The sequence below is a fragment of the Blennius ocellaris genome (genome assembly GCF_963422515.1).
Source record: "Blennius ocellaris genome assembly, chromosome: 12".
Taxonomy (NCBI): Eukaryota; Metazoa; Chordata; class Actinopteri; order Blenniiformes; family Blenniidae; genus Blennius; species Blennius ocellaris.
The window spans coordinates 7,008,444-7,032,300 of record NC_137661.1 but is presented as its reverse complement, the minus strand read 5'-3'; the positions used below and the strand labels follow the sequence as shown (position 1 = coordinate 7,032,300).

Sequence of the window (23,857 nt, the reverse complement as noted above, 5' to 3'; positions counted from 1 at the left end):
GCCGGTCTCCCCTCCCACCGGGGCCAGCGGGCCCACCAGGGCCAGCGGGCCCACCGGTCCCCCCCTCCCGCCGGGGCCAGCGGGCCCACCGGTCTCCCCTCCCACCGGGGCCAGCGGGCCCACCAGGGCCAGCGGGCCCGCCGGTCTCCCCCTCCCGCCGGGGCCAGCGGGCCCACCGGTCCCCCCCTCCCACCGGGGCCAGCGGGCCCGCCGGTCTCCCCCTCCCGCCGGGGCCAGCGGGCCCACCGGTCCCCCCCTCCGGCGCCTCAACGCCACGCCGTCACACCGTCAGATTCACCAGCCGTCGTCGAAAAGCGGCTGAACATCTTGACATTTGGAACAGAAGTGCTGGAGGCGTCCTCTCTTTGTGCAACAGGCTCTGAAACTTTTCCCTCTCCTTGTAGTTTTTTGTAGATTTTTCCAAACGCGGGATTTCTGATTTAAGACCCAAACAACATGCATTTGTACCCGACAGTCCAGTAAATACAGGTCAGAAATCATTCAAATATGGATTCTTTTTTTTTTATCCGATACCTCTGATTGGGCTGGTCTCTCTCTTTCTGTGTCTCTCTCTCTCTTCCTTCTCCCTCTCCTGGCTTTCTGGCTGTAACAGTGTGCGTATCCTTTTTAAGCCCTCGACCTCTGGCTCTCATTGTCCGTCACACAAAAGAGAGAATGATCGAGCGCAGCATGTGAGTATTGCTAAATCCCTCTCTTGCAGTCGCCTCCATCCCCCTGTCACCAGCTGGATTTCATCTTTCTCCTTGTGCACTGGAAACCCTCTGGAAACTGTGATGCACACGGTCCATAACGGACATATCTTTATAAGAAGAAATAAAAAAAACAGGTTTATAAAGAAAACAAACATGTTTGTCCAACAACTATTGTGGTTGTTCTTCTGCAGCGAATCGCCTCAGGTACTGTTTTCCTGGCCGGCAGCCAGCAGGAGGCCGCTGAACTTCCTGTGAGGGACACGTGGGTTTTTAATTTAATGACAGAAATACAGAAACATTTAGGAACAATCAAATTGGATGATTCCTCAGAAGTTAAAGGCCTGGTTATGAACAATGATTTTTCATCTTGGCTTTCATTTGTATTTATTAAAACAAACTGAGAAGGAAGCATCACGTCAAACATTTTATTTTGTTGGACTCTGCTTTATGCATTATTTTTTACATATAGTAATCATCTCTCAATGTTCTCATTTAAGTCTGTGATTCCTCTGCTACTCATCCATGTTATCACACGCTCTCTGACAGGCCGAAACAACTTCTGCTGCTTATTGTTTTTCCACTTTGAACACAAAGTCTGAGCCCACGGTTCAACTGGAACTACAACCAGCAGCAGGAAATTGCATTTCATTAAGTGATGAGCTGCAGTTGTGTCTCATCTGAACCATGGAGATTCTTTTGCACCTCTGGATCCTGACTGCCTTGACCCTTGAGTAGGAGGCAATCGTACATCCTTCCCAGGTGATGACAGAATATATATATATATATATATATATATATATATAAAATACCCCTCTCGTCCTCCGCGGGCGGTCACCTGGTTTTTCTATTCCAAGCTCGGGTCCTCTACCAGAGGCCTGGGAGCTTGAGGGTCCTGGTCCTCTACCAGAGGCCTGGGAGCTTGAGGGTCCTGGTCCTCTACCAGAGGCCTGGGAGCTTGAGGGTCCTGGTCCTCTACCAGAGGCCTGGGAGCTTGAGGGTCCTGCGCAGTATCTTTGCTGTTCCAAGTACTGCACTTTTCTGGACTGAGATGTCCGAGGTTGTTCCAGGGATCTGCTGTAGCCACTCCTCCAGTTTGGGGGTTACTGCCCCGAGTGCTCCGATTACCATGGGCACTACTGTCACCTTCACCTTCCAAGCCCTCTCCAGCTCCTCTCTGAGCCCTTGGTATTTCTCAAGTTTCTCATGTTCCTTCTTTCTGATGTTACCATCACTTGGTATTGCTACATCCACCACCACGGCTTTCCTCTGCCCTTTATCAACCACCACGACGTCTGGTTGGTTCGCCATTACCATCCTGTCTGTCTGTATCTGGAAGTCCCACAGGATCTTGGCTCGGTCATTCTCCACCACCTTTGGGGGGGTCTCCCACGGTGACCTTGGGGTTTCCAGACCATACTCCACACAGATGTTTCGCTACACTATGCCAGCCACTTGGTTATGGCGTTCCATGTAAGCTTTCCCAGCCAGCATCTTGCACCCTGCAGTTATGTGCTGGATTGTCTCAGGTGCCTGTTTGCATAGTCTACACCTTGGGTCTTGTCTGGTGTGGTAGATCTGGGCTTCTATGGCTCTGGTGCTCAGAGCCTGCTCCTGTGCAGCCAGGATGAGGGCCTCTGTGCTGTCCTGTAGGCCAGCCCTCTCTAGCCATTGGTAGGACTTCTTGAGATCAGCCACTTCAGTTATGTTCCGGTGGTACATCCCATGTAGGGGCTTGTCCTCCCATGATGGTCCCTCTTCCAGCACCTCTTCACCTCGCCATTGTCTGAGACTTTCGTTGAACATGTCATCCGTTGGAGCCCTGTCCTTGATGTACGTATGGAGCTTGGATGTTTCATCCTGGATAGTGGCTCTCACACTCTCATATGATGATGATGGTGGTGGTGGTGGTGGTGGTGGTGATGATGATGATGGTGGTGGTGGTGGTGGTGGTGGTGGTGATGATGATGATGATGATGATGATGACGACGATGTTTGAAGGCATATTCTTTTTCTAAAAACTCATAAGGGAATTACAACATGGACTAATCATATGCAGTAGGGGTGATAATACCAACAACAACAACAACAATGACAATAATAAACCTTAACTAACCCAGAAGTATTCTGTTTGACAGTTTTGCTGTACCTTTAATGTGTTATGTTAGTAATGTGCAGTAGTAGTAGTAGTAGTAGTAGTAGTAGTAGTAGTAGTGTACACACACACACACACACACACACACACACACACACACACACACACACACACACACACACACACACACACACACACACACACACACACACACACACACACACACACACACACACACACACACACACACACACTTTGCAAGGGACAACTCAGGGCAACCCTTTAACACTGAAGGCCTCATCCTTCATCATACTTCCCATAAAAAACTTTTTCAAGGACCTCATCATATCAAAATAGAGTACTGTATATTTTCCCCTCATGCCTCTCACCACGACACACACACACACACACACACACACACACACACACACACACACACACACACACACACACACACACACACACACACACACACACACACACACACACGCACCCACACACACACACACACACAACAACAACAACAATCCAATCTGGATGTGCTTGGCTCCTCCAGAGGCAGCCCAGGATGCATAAAGATGAGCGATGATGGGAGCAGCGGGCCCTTGGGTGCAATCGCACATCAGGCAAGTCTTTGTGGTGGCCCTGATCTCCATCCCCGCACTGGGACGGGGGGGCATCGCAGTGCAAGTGCCCCACAGACAGGTGCTGGAGAGAATTTGGGCAGGATTTATGAGCCGGCACCGATACCGAGTGCACGAGGTTCAGGGGTTCAAAGGAAATTAATTCTACATCTCCTAAATCTGGAGTAACAACTTCAGAGGCGAGACAGACTGTCTGGTCACGGGAGTCAAAGTCAACCAGAAAATCATCAGACAATTATAGCTCTTGTCTTTTTTTATAGTCCGCATAAAGTTCAAACCAAATCAGGGAGTTGACCAAAGGTGAGGCCCTTCATGGCTCCATCGCGATCCAGTCAGTTTAAGATTGAAATGAAATCTCATGTACGGGATGAAATGTCACATGAATCAACGTGACACGTCACACTCTCTTTTAAGGTCACGTACGCAAACAGCAGGGTCTTCACTTACTGTCGACTATTAACATTATCTCATTTGTCTGTGTGCTGCCAGGAGGTCCATCTTCTCCTGAAGATGTTGGATCCGTCCGGCTGCTCCCTGTAGTTAACAGTTTAACATAAATAGATACACTACGTCCATTTAAATTAAAGTCAATGGAGACTGAGAGAAGTAACAACTAGCTAATCATTTTATATGTTTGTAGACAGATTAAATCACAGTTGTTTTTTTGTTTATTTTCCCATTGATGATAATATTCAGCTCAGTAGAAGTACCACATGCTTTGATTTTGAGTTAATTAGGCATTTTTGTTTGTGGTCCAGTTTTGCCACTTGTGTTAAAGAAACTTGTGTTGTTTGAAACTTTAGTTTGTGGCCTTCTCGAGAAGAAGCTGCCATTTTCTATGATTTGATCAGTCTTTGTCTCGTCAGTCATCAGGAACGGTCCCATTGTTTTCCTTTTCGATTGGGCAGGACGTGGCTGGTCCTCCTTTGTTGTTGTACTTGGTTTTGGCTTCTCTCCCAGTAACTTAAACCTGACTGCCTCCACCGAGCGGAGCCCGGTTGAAAACATGTAATAAAAGAATAGTTCATTAAATGTGAACTTCTTAATGATGTAATTATTTTTTGTTGCACTGAAACAAAGACGATGACGTGGAGTTCTCGCTATGTGTATAATATAATATCTATTATTTACTGTTCAACATGGAATTGGCTGCTCGTGGCCCTTGAAGTATCATGAGTAACTCCCTGTTCGAGAGTGAATAGATTTTTCTTTTTTGAACATGTGCAAATACATTTTGATAACAGTGCAAACAAAGACCATTCACACCTTTATGCACCCAAAGTTCAGAACCACTGGTGGTAAAGGTGACCAGCTCTTAACTTGCTTGTTTTATCCATAGATATGTATATCTATGTTTTGTTTTTTTGTTTTTTGTTGACCAAGAACATTTACAAACTCGAGTGGTGGCTAAGTATTGCAATCCTCAGTCACAAAGAGAACATAGAACAAACAAATAAACAAACAGAAATACAAGGGGGTGGGGGGAGCAGTCAAATGTGTGTAAATAACCTAATACATATTAACAATCACAAACATATTAATCTGGATTTGTTTTACATTGTAATTAAATCAAAAGCGAAAGAGACATATCTTTGTATATTTTTTTGGAAACAGATATTTTTTAAGAGATAAAAAATAGAGTATCAACTGATTTTTAAAAAGTTGAAGGAGGGCTTCTGTATCTATGGTTTTATCCACAACAGCGTTTTCACTTCGTCCATGTTTGTGTGTGTTGGTCATGTCCAGCAGAGGGAGCCAAAGACAAACACTAACTTTCTATTGGATAGGATTTTATATATTGAACATAAAGTCCACACAAGGTACATAAAGTAAATCAACACTGTCCAACTGTAAACTCTGGTTCATTTTAGGGAAACTGAGCTGATAAAAAATGACAGTAGAGAATAAAGTCAACAAAACCCTGATCGCCTCATGGGTTTGGAAGGAGTTAATGTCTTCACATATATTTCCCACAAAAATGACATTTCAGAGAGTAAATCACAGATGGATCAACTCTTTATTTTCCCAATGAACATATGATAGTATGAATGCATCATCTAAACCAGGGGTGTCAAACATCAGGCCGATGGGCATAAACTTTTACCAATTTCAAAGAAAACAAAGAATTTTTTATAAATACTTCTCAAGAGTAGCAGACACAAACACAACAGTGAGACCCAGGAGGAGATATTGGTGATGCTGCCATTGAAGGCGGCGCCTCACTGCTCAATAACTAGCATGAGCTTCAAATGCTGTCAGGTGTGTTCATTGAAGGAGCTGTCGGAGAAATTACTTTTTACGTTTCACTGTATTTTGCACAAGAATGTTTCATTAAAATTGGCTTTATGTTGAGATTGTAGTCATTTTTCATCGTGATTGTTTGGTTCTCCAAAGACATTTTCATCATGTTTCTTCTGCGCCACAAAAAAAAGTTTCAACTTAAAGGTTATCATGTCTTTAAAATTATTTTTAAATAAAATTTTAAAAGTATTATTTATTTTCTTTTTAGAAATGGGAATGGCAATAGATAAAGCAGCAACGAAGACCATGATGACACAAATGACACATTTGAAGGATCACATAGAATAAATTCCAAATAATAACCGGATATTCATATGAGATGTTGCAGGTGGACCAGAAGGCAAAACTGAAGTTGGCTCCAAAGCCCACAAAAATCAAGTGGAATAGTTTAATGTTAATGATTCTGTTGCAAAAACTGCTTTGGAGAAAATGACTTTGGTTTTTTCGCATTTATTTTTTATGGATAGTGATTGTTTAGGCAAGAGGGAGGAGTGACGGGTTGACTGGACCTCCTCCTTTGGCATTTTATCACTTTTTAGACAATGTCTCCTGATTAGCATATGATAATATGTATTTTAGGAGTATGTCCCTATGTTTTTCTGTCTTACGTGTTTTTGTTTTATGTTTTCTCTTTATTTTAACCTGCCACACAGTTTGTGTGGTTGGTGGGATGGTTGATGGGGTTTGGGGGGAATGTTCCTGCCGTATGACATGTCTACAACACTCCTGAAAGGTTCGTCGTCCCCACAGCTCTGATGACTAGTGGTTTTCAAATTTTCGTGTTTTATTTATTTATTTTGCCATGCTCTGCTGCTCTTGCAATGAAGAAACGCTTGCTAACCTTATTATTTTTATTTGATTTCATTCATTCTTTATTCGGCAAAGCAAAGGAATGTTGGAGAGCTCTGCCGACGCCCTCTGGGCCTGGCAGCGCTGCTCGGCCTCCAGGGGCTGCTCGGCCTCCTGAAACCACTCGGGGTCCCGATCCAGCCAAAGCTGTTCGTCCTCCTGATGCTGCTCAACCCGCCAACGTCTCCTGGCCTCCCTCGGCCCCTCGGCCCCCTCACACTGTTCAGCCTCTGATGCCGTTCGGCCTCCTGGGGCCCCTCAGGCTTCTTTTGGCTTTTGAAGCCGCTCAGGCCCTTCAGGCTTCATCACTTAATGAAATGCTGCTGTTGCTGCTCTCCGCTGTCGCTGCCGTAGTCTTCAATACGGTTTCCCAGAGAGCGTAGCTATTTTGTTTTTACAATGAACCAAACTAAACTAAACTAAATCATACAGCACATCCTGGCAGAGGCAAACTGCGCAGACAGAAGAGTAATACATCTCAACGGTCTTTTCTAATGACTGATTTCACTTAATGTGGCAAAAACACACTAATCTGTGTTTTAACACACTTCATTAAGTGTGTTATGCTCAACTCCTTTATTGAGAAATTCCTGTAACTTTTAATTCCTATTCATATGACGTGTGAATGTGCAATAAAACATCTAGAATCTATGATATTTGGTAATAAATCAGGTGTTGTAGTAGCCAGATTACTTTTATACTGCATAGGATGTACTCTTTATACATTTTGTTTCCTTGGGGATTACGCTGATAGTGCACTAGTGCATGGTCAGAATGAATACTGGGAAATATTGCCTCTACTTCCATAAATTCTCCAAAATCATCTAATGTAATAAATAATAATACAGTAGGGATATGTGAAATTCCATTTCATATCATTTGATTTCAAAGAGGACATCATTTTACAAGAAATGGCAAATAAATGATCAATCCATGCTTCAATTTTATTTAATGCAAAAATAAAACAGACAAACCCAAATTGGACTACATGTTCAGCAACACGTTGATTGACAGCATGTCGCAAAAACAAAGTTATCATAGTGACTTGATAGCTCACATAAACACACTATACAATATCATTACAGTTCCAATACATCTCGTTACCTTGGCCATAATCGGCCAAAAAGCAGATGGGATTTCTGTTGACAAAACCTTTCCAATAAATAATGGAAATTCTTCTGTGATCCTTGATTACATAAAAAAAAAAAAAAAACAACTACTCGCTAACCTTCATAAATATCCCCCCCAGTTAAAAACAAAGCACCAGATCAGCAGAATTAGTTGAAATTCGTACCTGCAAATGGTGTCGACTTGACATTTGGTGACAAAAACATGGAGTCTTTACCCGTATGCAGCAACTGGGATTTGCCTCATTCTGCCTTGCATTATTTTGTAAATATATTCTAATGAGAATGAAAAAATTAAATAAAATAAATCTAGTAAATGTTCCATAATAATACTAATCTAATAATGACCTATTTAGGACTTGTTGCATTTATAGCTGACAGAAGAAAAAAAAAGTGCTGCTAAGATACACTCGTCACTTTACTAATATCAAAACCCACTTGTGTGATGAGAGACTGAAAAAAGCACACGATTAAAGTGACACAACCTTTTCATACTGTAGACTTTTTAAAAAAGGGCAATACTGACTATTATAACAGAAGTAAAGAATTCATTCACCCTGAAGTCTTTGATTTTCTTATTACGGGTACAAAAGTGTTGGTGCTTGGATAATAAAATGCGCCAAATAGTTTCATAACCAGAAATACTAACTGTTTAAATTGAGTTTAAATACTTCATTGGTGTTGGATTTCAGTCTTATTTGAAATAACGGTGGTTGGGAGAGTGAGTTTAAGATCAAGTAATAATAATAATAATAATAATAATAATAATGAAGATAAAATACTGAGCCGTTTTCTTTGTTCACAAACCTGCTGTGAACCAGCAGCAAAAGGGATCTGCATCACTCGACCTCCGCCTTTTTTCTTTTTTCTTTTTTGGGATGCAGCACTGCAAATACACCGATTGCCTCCGAGGCGAAACATTAAATTCATTGCAACGTCATTTCCTTCATACATCAAAAAGTAAACCACTGCAGCCCTCAAAGGTGACAGAGTGTCATTGTACATACAAACACACTGAGCGCGTCTCCAGGTGGATGACCAGGTTCATATCCTGCCTTCTGTCAAAACTGCCTCAACACGGTTTGGAAAAAGCTGAAACCGACTGGCTTTGTCAAGCTGAACACACGTCATCTGTGTGGCGAACGCTAGCTGTATGAAATTAGTTTTTGGCCCTTTAGTGTTTTATAATCATGACACACAAACTGTTATTACTGAAATTATATATATAAAAAGAAAAAAAAAAAAAGCATTTGCTTTCCAGTCGTCTCATTGCACTCATGCTGAACCAAATAAGGCCACACATCAACAGGATAATGCAAACACAAATCAACCTGTACATGAATTAAAAACATTCAGTGCTTCAGAGTGAACTGCTCTGGCATTCAGACTGTCTCTTTTTTGACGTTTGGCACACGGAAAACTCGTACGACACCTCAGACGTGGCGTGGAAAACCCATGCCAACATGCCAATCCCTAAAGACACGCACAAGACTACATTTACATCATTCCTCGACCTTGTCATACATTCCGGTTGTTCAAGATTGTTGCGTCCCCGTCGCATCCGGTCCAGATTATGCGGGATGAGCGAGGACAGGAATGCAATGACAGAAAAGAAAAAACAAAAACAAAACAAAGGTATAAAAGGAGAAAAATGCATTCATCTAACTGGCATTGCAGGTGTTTTGAATCTTTATGGATATGTACAGTGAAGTGCAAATTTAAATATAGGGTCTTTTCACTGGAGGAGGAGGGGGGGGGGACTATTAATGTTTAGAGGAATGGAGTTCCATTAGGACTGGGCAGGCACTACTTTTTTGGGAGTGGCTGGCTTCTTGGTTTGCCAGAGGTGATTGTGGATGGTCACCGCGTCCACGCTGGCCGACATGGTCTTCGCTGGTATCTGGCTGAACTGCTTCTTGTCCGAGTTATATTTGTAAAGGCCCTCGATCATCTTGCGTGTGATGCTCTTGGGCCCGAAGCCCGCCAACTTGTTGATGTCCTCCGTCTCGGGGCAGTAGGTGTAGAGAGAGCGGAACTGGCAGCCAGAATCTCGGAACAAAACCAAGAAGTTGTTGGCTTCAGATTTCTCCATTTCCTGGAAAGGGTCAAGGAACAAAAACAACCCCAAAAAAAAGACTCAGCAGGCAAAGAGGTAATAATTGTTTATGGGAGATATTTGTATAAATGTGACAGGATTTGGGCATAATGAAGAAGACGGGGCCACTGGGACAAAGGCGTCTTTGCTTTTACCTCCAGGATCTTGTTCTTCTGCCCCTCGTTGACCTTCCCCGCCAGGCAGCAGTGGGCCAGAGCGTTCTGGATGATGTGTTTGTTGGACTTGGCACTGGGCTCCTTGTACAGCTTCGGTCCTGAATGAAAACACAAGTGGGGAAAAGTCAGTGTGAGGCCGTTGCCATAGCAACTACTTAGTTATGTCACATGAAAAAATGGAAAAAAAAAACTAAAACTCTTCCATCCCTATTTTTACTCTTCTCTTGCTAAATAATGAATGAGGATTTCTGCTGGTTGCACTTGTCTCTGCTATCACTTCATCTGGAATGTGAGGAAAAGGACTGTGAGCCCTGAATGCAGCACACGATCCAACAGACTGGATTAGAAACCCAGGTTTGGAAAACGCATCAGAAAAACTGCAAACTCTGTTCTAAAGTTGTTGACGACTGAAACTGAAATGAGAAATCAGAAGTCAAATAGGAAAAAAAACCAAACAAAAAAACATTTACCTGGTTCAATGAACATAAAAAAGTGGAGTTCACACATTGACCTACCAGTATATTCTGTGTTGGATGTAACGGAGGAGGTGGTGGATCCATTTTCCCAGTCCTTCTCACCATTCCTGCTGCCGGAGCAACTCGGCGAGAGGAAGCCATCTGCAGAGTCGGGTCTGCCGCGCACAAACACACACAGACTGACGTCAGATCAGCTTTTTTTTTTTTTTTTTCAATGTGCAAATCCCGAATACTTAAAGGTTTGCTTCCAGCCCAAGTGCGGTGACATCTTTACTGTACGTCAGCATTAAGCAGCAAGACTTGCAAGCAAGGTTTAGTGCATTTAAGGCCAACGAAATAAAGTGCAACACATGGTATTTATTGGCTCTGTATCACTTTAGGACGAGTAGCACATCATATTTAGTGATTTTTTTCAGTTCTTGATCATGTAAAATTGATACCATGTGTGACTGTGGGGATTCCAATAGCGGGGGAAGTCATACAGCAAGAGCAACCAAAGCCAAACCTTCACTCAAACGCTCCACATTAACAAGTCATTGTCGCTTTTTCTTTCTTCTCACGCTGGAATTGCTCGTCTCGTTTGAATGATATGCAGCTTGACATTATTGAACCATGAAGATAAAACCTCTAAGATTAATGACTTGATAAGATGGATCTCGTAAGCAGGGGGTGAAACCTACAGAAATTGTGTGTGATGTGGAAACTGTTTTGGTGCTTCATCAAGTGTTAAAAATAAAAATGTGAAAGTGAGAATTAGTGAGGAAGGCACAGCTGAGAGGGAATAGCAAATAATAGCACCACTAAAAGAAATCAAACCAGTGCTGGGGAGGAAAACAAAACAAAACAAAAAAAAGCTCTGTTCCGTCTGAATCAAGAGCTCGCCCATCTCTGATAAAACCTGGAGCGAGGGAAGGGTTTCAGCGCAGGGTTGGGCTCCAGGCAGTGTGAAGTGGCTTTAGGACTTAACCGCCAGCAGAAACTAACCTTCTCCTTCTCAGTTTAGGAGAGTTCAGAAAGTAGAAGAGGCTGCCAGAAGCTAAACTAGAACTCCTGACATGCGTGACAGGCAGGAGAGAAAGTCATCAAAAGAAAAACAAAACAGGACAATATTACAGCTGGAGTGGAGTAAGACTGGATGCATAACTACTAAATGCATGTCAGACAGGGTTTTCTCACCAGCTGTTACAACAAAAACACCGTCTGTTACATGGACACTGCAGCACCCATTGTGAATTTACTGCATACATTATTAATGCATTTAAAGTATTTCTTCTACACTAACAATGACTGTCATGTTCAAAACAAGTCAACTTTGCTAATACGGCGAATAACATTTCATTCGTAGAATGCCGTTGTGAAAACTCCTCACCTCGGTCCTCTCTTGTCGGAGTGGACGCTGTCGCTGTCCCCCAGGTTGAGGGAAGCGAGGGACAAGCTGGAGACTGAAAAGACACGTTGTCGTGAACCTGGATGTGAAGAAATGAGACGTAGCGACAAGACGCCACAGATGAAGACCTCACAACACCCTCCACTCTGCACCACACCCGTCTCAAGGCCAATGCAGTCTCTGTGCTATGGGGGACATTCAGTGTTAAATGAATGTGAAGCAGAGACAGACAAAACCTCCGAAGGTCTATAATGGTGCATTAAATGTACATGGAAAGTACACAAGCATGCTTCTTCTGCATTGACCTTTCAGGAAGTGAATGTGACCAATCTTAGGCTCTGTTGTACTTTCCAGTCGGTCGATTCGTTTGATACCAGGATATATTAAATGTATTTATGTTTGATTGGCACATGACAGAGTGGCAGCAGCACAATGATTGGACGGATGGAATGACCAGGACTCCTGGGTTACCTGTGGCAGCCCTGACTGGGGTCTTCGGGGAGTCCATAGTGTCCCGGTGAATGGATTTCGGGCGACCCCGCCTCTGCTTCGCCCCAGTGGCTGGCCGAGGCTTGATGACGGTGTCCATGTCCTCCATCAGCTTCAGCTGCTTCCTCCTGAGGTACTCCTGCTTGATGAACTCCTTCCTCGCCTTGTCCTCCTCCTTCCTGATCCGTTCTTCTTCTGCTTTCAGTCTGAAAACACGGAGAGGTTTTATAGATGGATGAGAATAACCATGCTCCTGCCTCATCGGTTTATTCAGCGATCAAATGAACCGTCAGGCGTCAATTTTTTTTTTCATTTCATTTTATTTATTCTTTTTTCAAGGTAATGCAACCTAAAATAAAGCAACAATCCAACAAAAAACAAACAAACAATACATTCCATGAAAAGAAGAACAGGAGTTGGATGAAGAAAAAAAATCTTATAAACTCCAACCCCATTCTTGAAGAAAAACGTACAAACTAGATGGCCTAACCGATGTAAAAAACAGCAACAACAAAAAAACAACAATTACATATACACATACATACACATACACACATACACACACACACACACATTTACACACATATACACACACATACACACACACACACACAATACACACACACACATACACACACACACGCAAAAACCAGATGTAATCAACTTTCGATTTTAACTTTTTATTTTTTTATTTTTATCATTATTATTACTATTATTATTAATGATTGTTTGCTAAAACAACAGTGATGCAATGGTGACAACAGTGGCAATGGAAACAACGACAAGGCCACCAGACCACACAACGAACACCCACACACGCACACAGGCAGGCATGCACGGGCACACACAGGCACACACACAGCACACACACAAAAAGAAGAAGAGGATGTATGGATGTATATGTGATGAGCCCTATGCTGTGTATTGCATTAAAAAACAAGGTTTGAGTGGGCATCTGTCGAAAGATGTTCACCCTCTCACAGCTGCCCAGCACCTGCTTGTCCTACATTTGTGATTGACTGTGTGATGCCTGTGAATGTTCACTAATCTTAACAACTCAACTATTTCATTTAACAATTAGTTGCTGATTTACCAGTTTCAAGCAAAAGAAATATATAATTGTGGAATGTGTTTCACTGTCTGTGAATTTTGGATGGTCACTGGGACAAACAAAATGACATTTTTAAAACGTTCTGCTGCTCACAGTATTTTAGATTCAAAGAGACTTGCTTTAACAAACTGACTTCTGGGAGCATGCAAGTCACATTAATCAAATTCCAGCTTGATATACATTTGAAATTTAAGTGTATTTTTAATCTATAAAACATCAAATGCATGCATATTAATTTAATAAACTTACAGGAATCAAATAAAAACTTAAATAAAAATGCACACACAAAATCATCTGTACGAGGTTAGTTAACTTTTAGCTCTAGTTGGACTGTAGGTGTGAAAGTGTGTGATTGCCTGGCTCTCTGTGTGTAATGTGAGTTCTTCTGGTGAGTACCCTACCTAGTGAGTACCCTACCTAGTGAGTACCCTGCCTGGTGAGTACCCTGCCTGGTGAGTACCCTGCCTAGTGAGTACCCTACCTAGTGAGTACCCTACCTAGTGAGTACCCCGCCTGGTGAGTACCCTGCCTGGTGAGTACCCTACCTAGTGAGTACCCCGCCTGGTGAGTACCCTGCCTGGTGAGTACCCTACCTAGTGAGTACCCTACCTAGTGAGTACCCCGCCTGGTGAGTACCCTGCCTGGTGAGTACCCTACCTAGTGAGTACCCTGCCTGGTGAGTACCCTACCTAGTGAGTACCCTACCTAGTGAGTACCCTGCCTAGTGAGTACCCTTCCTGGTGAGTACCCTTCCTAGTGAGTACCCTACCTAGTGAGTACCCTACCTAGTGAGTACCCTGCCTGGTGAGTACCCTGCCTGGTGAGTACCCTACCTAGTGAGTACCCTACCTAGTGAGTACCCTGCCTGGTGAGTACCCTGCCTGGTGAGTACCCTGCCTGGTGAGTACCCTACCTAGTGAGTACCCTGCCTGGTGAGTACCCTACCTGGTGAGTACCCTGCCTGGTGAGTACCCTGCCTAGTGAGTACCCTGCCTAGTGAGTACCCTCCTAGTGAGTACCCTGCCTAGTGAGTACCCTCCTAGTGAGTACCCTACCTAGTGAGTACCCTGCCTGGTGAGTACCCTGCCTGGTGAGTACCCTACCTAGTGAGTACCCTACCTAGTGAGTACCCTGCCTAGTGAGTACCCTACCTAGTGAGTACCCTGCCTGGTGAGTACCCTGCCTTTGCACCTACTCATGTGTAATCAGCTTAAGTGCTTCACGACCCTGAGTTGGATAAAGGTGTATGAAAGATGTGTGTATGGATGGGAAAGTGCATATAAAATGATGACTCTGCACACCGAGCTTCCTCTTTCTTCTGCTCCAGCTCGGTTTCCAGCTGCATCTTCCTCTGCTGACTCTCTTTCTCCCTCCTCATCCTTTTCTCCAGCAGTGCAGCTCTCTTCTGGGCCATGTTCTCCTCGGCCTTTCCATCCTCCTAAAGCACACACAGACACTTGCCTCAAGTAATGGAAACTCAAAGATTGATACCATTTCCATAACATTTAATGAATATAATGCAGTAGGGTTTCTTTTGAAAAAAAAAACCTATTCATTACTTTTAAAGTTTGTAAAAAATGTTTTATTGTTCTGATGTGGACTTTTATTGTAATATTCCTTAAATGGAAGTGTGTATCTAATTTACTGTAATGCAGGAGATAACAGGGCAATGACCGTAATCACTATCTTTTTTGTTAATCTTATATACATAGCATCTGCTTATGGCTACAGCACTGGGTTAAGATTGTTAAGATCTTACACACTGAACATGCTGTGAACAGAAAACCAGAATTCTACTAAATATGTCTGTAATACAATTAATTCAGCCAAAGCAGATGTTGAATTTAAGTTGAAATTGGTTTTAGGTGGAGTTTTACTCTTTGTCTCCCCTCATGATATATGCTATCTAATGTAGTCCTTCTCCAATCCGACATTTCCACAGCTGTGTTTTAATTATTCAAATCAGCCCCAGTTTTCTGACCTACATCAAAACCCAGACAGTAGCAGGCTACAATCTAACCAACTATATATAAATGGGCAGATCATACTGTCCTCCTCCTGTAATTTTCTCAAATAACAATTCATCTCATGTTACATACAAGATGTTGTTATGAAAGCAAACATGGCAAACAGTGTATATTTTATTTTACTTTAATAGTTATTCAAAGGGCTTGGCTTTGTCTTGATTGGAAATGCTTTGATGTTTATTGGTAGTCAATGGAAGTCCCATTGTTTGAATTTTAAGACATTTAATCAAAACTTACTCAATCTTGTCTTTAAAATTTTAACTTTTTTTTGTTCCAGTGGAGTGATTCTAGTTGTAAAAAGCACATTTGGACATAGTGAACTCTCCTTGGATTAAAATGTTAGGACAGTGGGGAGAAATTAATAAAAGTTTTGAGCATTTTGTTTATTCATATGTTTCAAATCCTACCTTAAAGAAGAAACCGTGGCATGTCTTCTGCTCATCATCCTGACCTTCCACGTTGCCCGGTTGCGCCTCCGAACCGTCGTCAAGCGATAGATCCTCCGCTGACTTCATGACTGACAGAGGCACCTCTATCAAATTACTTTTGGTTTGGCTGGAGGGGTCCGGATGAGAGGGAATATCGGTTGGTGCCACGGTAAACGATTCCACCACAGGTTGGGTCAGAAACTCGGGGAAAGACGACTGTATGGCGGGTTTGAGTTCTACAGCGGAGGTCCGATCTCCTCGATTCTCATAATCTACTTCAACATCTGCAGTCGTAGAATGGCCACGAGCTCCTGTTTCCAGCGTGTGGGCATTTTTATCTCCTCCTCTTTTTTGAGGCGAGTGGACGATGCATACACCTGCCAGATCCCTGTCTGGGGAAAGCGCTGACTCGGTTTTCTTGCCTTTTACAGTCTCTGGATTTGCACTTGCTGGTTTCTCGCTCATGTAAACAAAGGAACTTGCCAACGGCTGGCAAGGAGAGAATCTACGTAGTCTTGGGATGCTGTCGACGGACTGCGGTGCAGTGAGAACTCGATTGTACGGGGCCAACTTGAGCTCGTTGGGCCGAGCGGTTCGAGGGTTACGCGAGTGGAAGGAGGCCGATTTGCGTTTGATGCTGGTCGGAGAGCGGTGGGCAGAACGGGGCGAGTCTGCCGGAGACGAGGGGCCCGAGGACCGAGTGACGGCCCGATTGTGTTTCTGTGGCGAGGGGTTTGTGTGTGAAGGAGGGATGACCCAGGCTTGTTGATGTTGTTGCTCCCTCATGGCCATGATCACTTCTTGTTGCTGAGCTAGTCGCTGCATCTCAGTCTGGAGGAACGCTAGAGAATGGTTGAGCTTGTCGATAGAGCGCGTATACTCCGTGAGATCCACTTCAGTCAGTTGAGCGGGACCCTGGCCGCCCTCCTCACCAGCGCCGGGCGACTTTTGCCAACAGGAGGCTGTGCTGCTTTGCTCTGCCCCATCAGGTGTGTCTGCCTTGCACCTCCCAAATTTAAAGGTGGGACTTGTGCCCGCCGACTGTCCCTCTCCTTCAGTTTTCCCTCCTCCCTCTCCACTCGCGGCTCCATCGCCTTTCCTCTTCACCACGTTGAGGAATGCGGAGTGCCCCATCTTTTGCCGATGTCGCGAAAAAGCCGCTTCCACTTTCTTCTTCTGTGCTTCAATGGCTTTCCGCTTCTCCTCCAGCCTCATCCGTAACTGCACCATCTCTGTAGCCATGACTTGTGCTGGGTCGTTGGGTGGAAGCTGGACATTTGCAAAGGGTTTCTGAGGGGTGAGAGCCGGCGGAGTGTGTTGATGGATGGGGCTGTGCTCGGGGGTCGGTGCCCAGGAGACCGATAATGGAAGGCCAAACTCGGAGCCTTCTGGTGTGGTCTTCAGGGAGCTGCTGCTGCCCCGACCCGAGTCAGGTGCTGACGGATTCAGCTTTTTCATCTTCTGTTCAGCAAAGCTGGTCATCTTCAGCGCGGAGGGGGATTTGCTGAGGCTGCTAGGACAGGGGCTTGGCGTATCCATATCCAATTCCATGTTCACTGAGCAGTCTCTCAGAGAGGAATCCTCATCGAGCATATCTTCCGTCCGGATATGGATGCCGGTGTCGACCTCTGTCGTGTCTGTGATGCTCAGAGAGCCTTTGGAGTCCCCCTCTGACACTGCATCCAAGCCAGCAGCCGCAGCCCCGTGGCTCTGACTGTGCAAGAAAAAACCACTGTTGATGCCCTCTGCTGGGGGCCGACTTGGGCTGTGGATGATCTGGAGGGCCTCCTCCATGGTGGGAGCTGGTGCCAGGACACTTCCGTGCCCATTGGGGAATGCTTGCATGTCGTCCTCCATGACGGCGAGGCTATCGGGGCAGCCCTCTTCTTCAATGGCAATGCTCTGACCATTGACTGGCTGGAAGGACAGGTTGCGCTTCATTCCTCGGGGCATGTGGTGTACCTTGAAACCAGAACCATCGTCGGTGCTGACGGACCTGACCATACCACGCATGGAGGAAGGAAGGGCAGCGGCACCGTCCTCTTTACTGAAGGGAATGTCAAAAGACACTCCGTAGGGCCCAGACCTGAACAAAACACAATCAAACAAATAAAATAGTTATTTTCTGTATTTGAATAGTGACTACATCAGAGTATACTCTTTAAAAAACGTAATATATATATATATTTTTTTGTTGTTGTTATTTTTATGTTGACCTGAGTATCATACATTATGTGATATAAGGGATATTTAACATTTCTGTCTGAATAGGCTTTACATGATCAGTCATACCCCCTTCCTCAAACACACATTCCCACACACACACACACACACACACACACTCTCCCACAGCAATATGGGATTCACTGACTTGGTCCACAAAACTGAGTTATGAACAGGTACAGATGGGAACTGAACTGCCAAACTTGTGATCCACGTGACCCACTGAGACGCCGCCAGGCCGTCGCTAAAATTACACCAACCTTTTTTCTTTGGGCCAGGTGCCAAGGTTGCCATCAACAAAGGACATTGAGGTTGACCTCCTGATTTCTCCTGGACAACGCAAGAAATACAATTGAAAACAAACAATTTATTACAAGCAAAAAAAAAAAAAAACAATTATTATTTATGTGCCAAATAAGATTTTCCACATACGATGACCAATTAACTACCTGAGTTTCGAGGTTGCGGTCGAAGAGGCAAACTAGAAAAAGAAAAGAAAACACAATAGTGGATGTTCCATTTATAAAATCTAGTTTTTTTTTGTACAAATTGACTTGTTTCAGCTGATCAGCACCATCAGCGGTTCGGGAAGGTTTTTATCCTGGATACTACATTTCAGGCGAACATACCTCGGTCTTTCAGGGCTCGGTGGTTTTTCCATGAAACTTCTCTTTGTTGCCTTAGAGATGGGGATCACTGGCATACTCCTTAGCAAGGATGAGGGCTCTGAAGTGGAACGACAGAGAAAATACATTAGACTGTGATTTTATAATGAACAGAAACACAACAGTGTTTGCTTTCCTTTGGAGTGTTTCCAGAGATAACACACAGCGCTTCACTGTAGCATCATTACTTCTTGCACCTCTTGATGCTAAAATCGAAGTTGCAACAGCAGATCGTTAAAAAAAAACAAGAAATCGGTGATTACCTGTGCTCTCACTCTCCAGCACTCTGGGCTTTACAAAAGATGGCTTGACCACTTCAAACCACCAAAAGAGCTCTGCCATGAATACCAGGTAATTATTCTGAAAACAAACAAGAAAGAATTAAATAAAAAACGCAATGTTGAGGCGTAAATTCAACTTTCCAGTTCATGAATCTCTGAAAACCAAATTCTGAATGTCTTGAAGCTCCAGCCTCCCATTCATTGTGCGCATTCCTCCAGCAGGTGTCACTTCTGAGTGCTACTGCAAACCAGAGTGGATTTCTAATACCTGCACACACATGCACACTCGCACAACTGCAGAACGACTGAGAATGAAAGCAGCGATGCAGGAACGACCTTGAGGAAGCACGCCCTCTCCCCTCCCTCAATCCATGGTCTCCAGACAAAGACAATGGTGCACAGCTCAGCTCTAAAGGTACCGAATCACATCATCAGCAACATTTTGCTGTAACACACACACACACACACACACACACACACACACACACACACACACACACACACACACACACACACACACACACACACACACACACACACACACACACACACACACACACACACACACACACACACACACACACACACACACACACACACACACACACACACACACACCTTAAATTGCTCCATTGCAGTCCAAAGGCACACTGGGAGGGCCCGAGGCAATTAACACTCAAAACACTGGACTACTCAGGATGCAGTATAATACTTTTCTTTTTTTTTTTTATTACTCTGCAGCACACATGATTCTATACAGAGCTGCAATAATGTAAAAAGGAAAGTGTGCAAAACTAACCAAGTACAACATTTCAAATAACTTCAAAAAATAATTTTAAATAAATAAAATAAAGAGAAAATTATAACCGAGCTACATTTCCACTCTTAGGTACATTTCTTCTTTCCATGACCCTTCAGGCGAAATGCTGGTAAGTGCAAAATTAGTATTAAATGCCAAATAAGGATGTTACCTTCAGTTGTGCTCAGCCTTCCCGTGAGTCAAGAAGACCAGAACAATAAAGCGCGAAAATTCAAAAGGAAAGAAGACAAAGAGCAGACCAACCGGGGAAATTAAAATCTCCCGTCTTCGCAGACTCACGGCAGCAACCCAGCCTCACTTCTTATCTGTTCCCATCTGTTCCTCTCGAGTACTACTACGGTCACGCCAGGTGTGAGCGTTATCGCTTAATGCCAGCCCTCAGCATCCACACAGACACACACAACACCGTGATCCCGGAACAACCAACCACTGCACGACTGCCCCACCTATCGCTCCACCGACTGGCATCGCCACCCCACGGGCTGCAGGACCGCCGGATCTGGTGGTTTGGGGATTTGAGTGTGCGAGTGATTCTCAGGGGGGGTGGAGGAAAAAAAAAAAAAAAAAAAACAGTAACCTGATTGGTGATTAGAAAGAAGCTCAGAGTTGAGGGTGATGGGGTGGTGGTGGGGGGGGGGGGGGGGGGGGGGGGTAAAGCTAATCCACTCTGTGGGGATAGACACAAAACCCCCACACTGCCCTGTACAAGCTCCAAAAACCCACCATAACAGATTACAGAGATAAAACTCAAGTGCTGTGTATGTACTCAACTATTGTATATTCAGGTTAGCCAGAATGGTGGAGAGCTCCAGATATTTCTCAGGTGGCACACGCTGTGAAAAAGTTGAAGAACCACTGGATTAAAAGATCAGGGTCCAGCGGGTCCAGACTAGACAGAGTCGCTGCAATCTGAAGAAATCTGCTTCCTGATTCACTGCCAAGTGGATCAGTCTGCCCGCACTCGTCTGTTAGAAATCCTGAGTATACGCTGTGTTTCTGAAGGAAGAAGTCGTCTCGACCAGGGTGCGAGAATTGCACCATCGACTTCATAAACACGTAAAAACAACCTTCAAAAAATCGCAAATACTTGAAATCGAAACTATTAAGCTGAACTCCTAACAGTCTTTTTTTTTTATCAGTGTTATTTGCAATAACACAGCAGTCAATATAAACATACTCCAATGTAATATGAGCTTTCATCTCTACAACAAATCAAGAACCCATTTCACTTTTAGAAAGATCATTTTAATGTGACACACTGCAGAGTGAAGCTCAAGACACAAATGATAAACTACCCTCAAGTTGAAAACACTTGTTGTAAATTACTTTAAGTGTGTTAATTGCCTTCCTCGGAGCTACATTAGGATGCCTCATGATTAAAAAAAAAAACAAAACTAAAAAATAATGAGACAAATATTAGCAAAAGCCCAGAGCTGATGAATTTCATTTTTTTTCTCTCTTCCATTGGCTCCAGAGATAGTAATTTAGATGTTCCGTGAATTAATTAAATGTGGGGCCAGTAAGTGGGAGTAGGTTGATGTGATTTACTATCCTGGTGTCCATTAGGAGAGAAAGGCCTAAAGTGATGTTTGTGATGTATGACTGGGGGTTGGGGAGGAAAGCTGTGTGCCTGGTGAGAGTACCAGGATGTCATTTCAAGCAATCCTGCCTTTAGTAAACCGTCACAACGCTGTTCATTTGGAACAGGAACAGTCCTTTAATATTTCATAGTTCAGTGTATGTAAAGCTCGACATATGAAGTGCTTTGACGTGAACCTCAATATTACTTTGGAAGAGTCCCGTGTAAGACTGATATCTGAATGTGAAAAGGTGAATATTTTCAATTCAAAACGTTTTGAATTATTTTGAGAACATCACACATTTGAAGGAAACCACAAGAAGGAACATTTTACAAGAAATGATCAATAAAAGAAATAATTAATGACAGAGGCTACAAGCTGTAGCCCTCCTTCACACTCGCATTTAACGATTCTATAAGAATAAAAAAATATATAAAATATATCTTCTTATGGATTTTGCCATTGAGATCCAGGTAGAAAACATGTGAACTAATCAAAGCTCATCTGCTCACTGTGGAGGGCGGGATTCACACAGTGTATTTGTAACTACGTGATGGATTTCTATGCATGTTTTTATCATATTAATGTCGCTACTTCCCCAAAATAGGTGAGTCCTCTTTATTTTTTCTTCCACATCACTCTCTTTCTAATTGTTTCATGCTCTCTTATCTTCTCTCCTGTTTCCATTTTCCCTCCACATCCACCCCCCCCCCCCCCCCCCCCCCCCCCCAGATGTCTCGGCTCAGTCTCTCTAATAAGGTCTCTAATAGTGTGACAGGCCACGAGTCCCAGGCTCTTGGAGTATGACTGCCTCGAATCTGGGTCAAGGTTATAGAATATGGTTCTGTATGCAGTTCTGGCTGCAAAGCTTCTCGCAGGGATAGACTCTCTCCTACTGGGATGTTTTCTTATCCCTCCTGAAATCAGGGTCAGCAAAAATATTGTTACTGGCTGGTTTACTTGGTTTTTTGTTTGTTTTTTTTTGTAGTGAAGGTACATGTGCTTCCGTGCTGCTGCGATGAGGACAAGGATCACATTGTCAGCAATTTGGAGTAAGAAAGGCATAAGCGCTCTGTCAAATGCATTTCATTATAATACCTGCAGCGATGTCAATATAGTTGCTTCCATTACCAGACCTCATTTATGTAGAATAAGTGCCTGTGAGGCACAGCAGTGGGGCCACTTGCAGCTTTCTGGCTCCAGACCCTAATTTATTTGATGGCTCTTGTAGATAAATACTGAAGGTGAAGGTGACTGTTCACGACTATTTCCTCTTGTTATTGTCTAATAGGAAAACAAATATGCAGCATCCAATGCCATTTACTCAATAAAAGATTCATTCCATTACTATTTCAAATGATTTCTATTCTATTATTTATAACAAGCAAATTGTTGTTCCAAGTTACATTACACAGCCTGTGAAACGGAATCCATTTAACAGTAAAAGACACGCGTGTTTAGCCAGTTTCCATAATCCTCTGAGGTCTGCCCTTTTTGTGTGACCTCCACTCAATCTGCTGAGCACAACTGTCCCGTGTCAGAGGACATGCTGAGGTGACAGTCAGGAAAAGTCAGACTCATCCAAACATATCTTTTATTTATTTATTTATTTATTTTTCGTTCAGCAGCTCCTCTGGATGCACTGAGAGCAAACACAAACACAGCATAGTGGGAAGGTTACATCATACCAACAGACAAACAGCGGCACCCTGTAATTATGGTTTCTGCGACTGTGACTTTCATGCGAAAAAAAATCGTGCGTGCAATTATTTTGGAGCTTTGTGGGGATTGTAAATAGAAGCTATGGCGCTAATTTGTTGGGAGGGAGAAGGCACAGCAACATAAAAACAAAATATATCCACGAATAGAGAATGACCAAGAGAGAAGTGTTTTCCATCCAAAGCAAATCTTTTAGAGAAACAAAATAGAATTAACGCTGCCAGCGTCGGTGAACGGGTCCTCGCACTCCCACGCACGTCGGACCGTGGTGCATATTGATGTTTGGCGATTCTATTTACCCTGGAGGAGATTTTTTTCACAGTTAACGCCAAACGGTGGGCTTCCTGTTGGGTTTACAGTGTGGGACTCTGTGACATTTTTGTGTGGCTTGATGTGTTGCACATGCCAAATTTCTTGCATGTAGGTGAAATGTGTTGCCGGTTTTAGACGTTCCATATGTGTCAACAATATAGAGGGCGCAATGGAGACATTTTAGCAGACGCATGTGCAATGAGTATAAAATTTAAAAATGGTTCGCCACTTGTGACTTGTGTGCAAATTTTCACGAAGAAAACGCAGCAGTTTGCACAGTGGAAGAAAGTAAAACAATAATAACTAATAATGATAATACTAATAACAACCAGAGAAAAAGAA

General features: G+C 43.6%; 1 protein-coding gene across 1 annotated transcript in view; it reads right to left on the bottom strand.

Annotated features, from left to right (window-relative positions):
* Window positions 1-7,531: 7,531 nt before the first annotated feature.
* The window catches only part of camsap2a (calmodulin regulated spectrin-associated protein family, member 2a), a 49,860-nt gene continuing 33,534 nt past the window's right edge, over window positions 7,532-23,857 (bottom strand). Inside the window, exons 7-17 of the mRNA XM_080505999.1 lie at window positions 19,067-19,163; window positions 18,768-18,864; window positions 18,588-18,619; window positions 18,399-18,468; window positions 15,895-18,001; window positions 14,762-14,898; window positions 12,332-12,555; window positions 11,843-11,939; window positions 10,513-10,628; window positions 9,977-10,095; window positions 7,532-9,821 (exon numbers count right to left, since the gene is read on the bottom strand). Coding sequence (XP_080362125.1) covers window positions 9,516-9,821; window positions 9,977-10,095; window positions 10,513-10,628; window positions 11,843-11,939; window positions 12,332-12,555; window positions 14,762-14,898; window positions 15,895-18,001; window positions 18,399-18,468; window positions 18,588-18,619; window positions 18,768-18,864; window positions 19,067-19,163 — 3,402 coding nt within the window. The 3' untranslated portion in view covers window positions 7,532-9,515. The remainder of the gene's footprint in view (window positions 9,822-9,976; window positions 10,096-10,512; window positions 10,629-11,842; window positions 11,940-12,331; window positions 12,556-14,761; window positions 14,899-15,894; window positions 18,002-18,398; window positions 18,469-18,587; window positions 18,620-18,767; window positions 18,865-19,066; window positions 19,164-23,857) is intronic.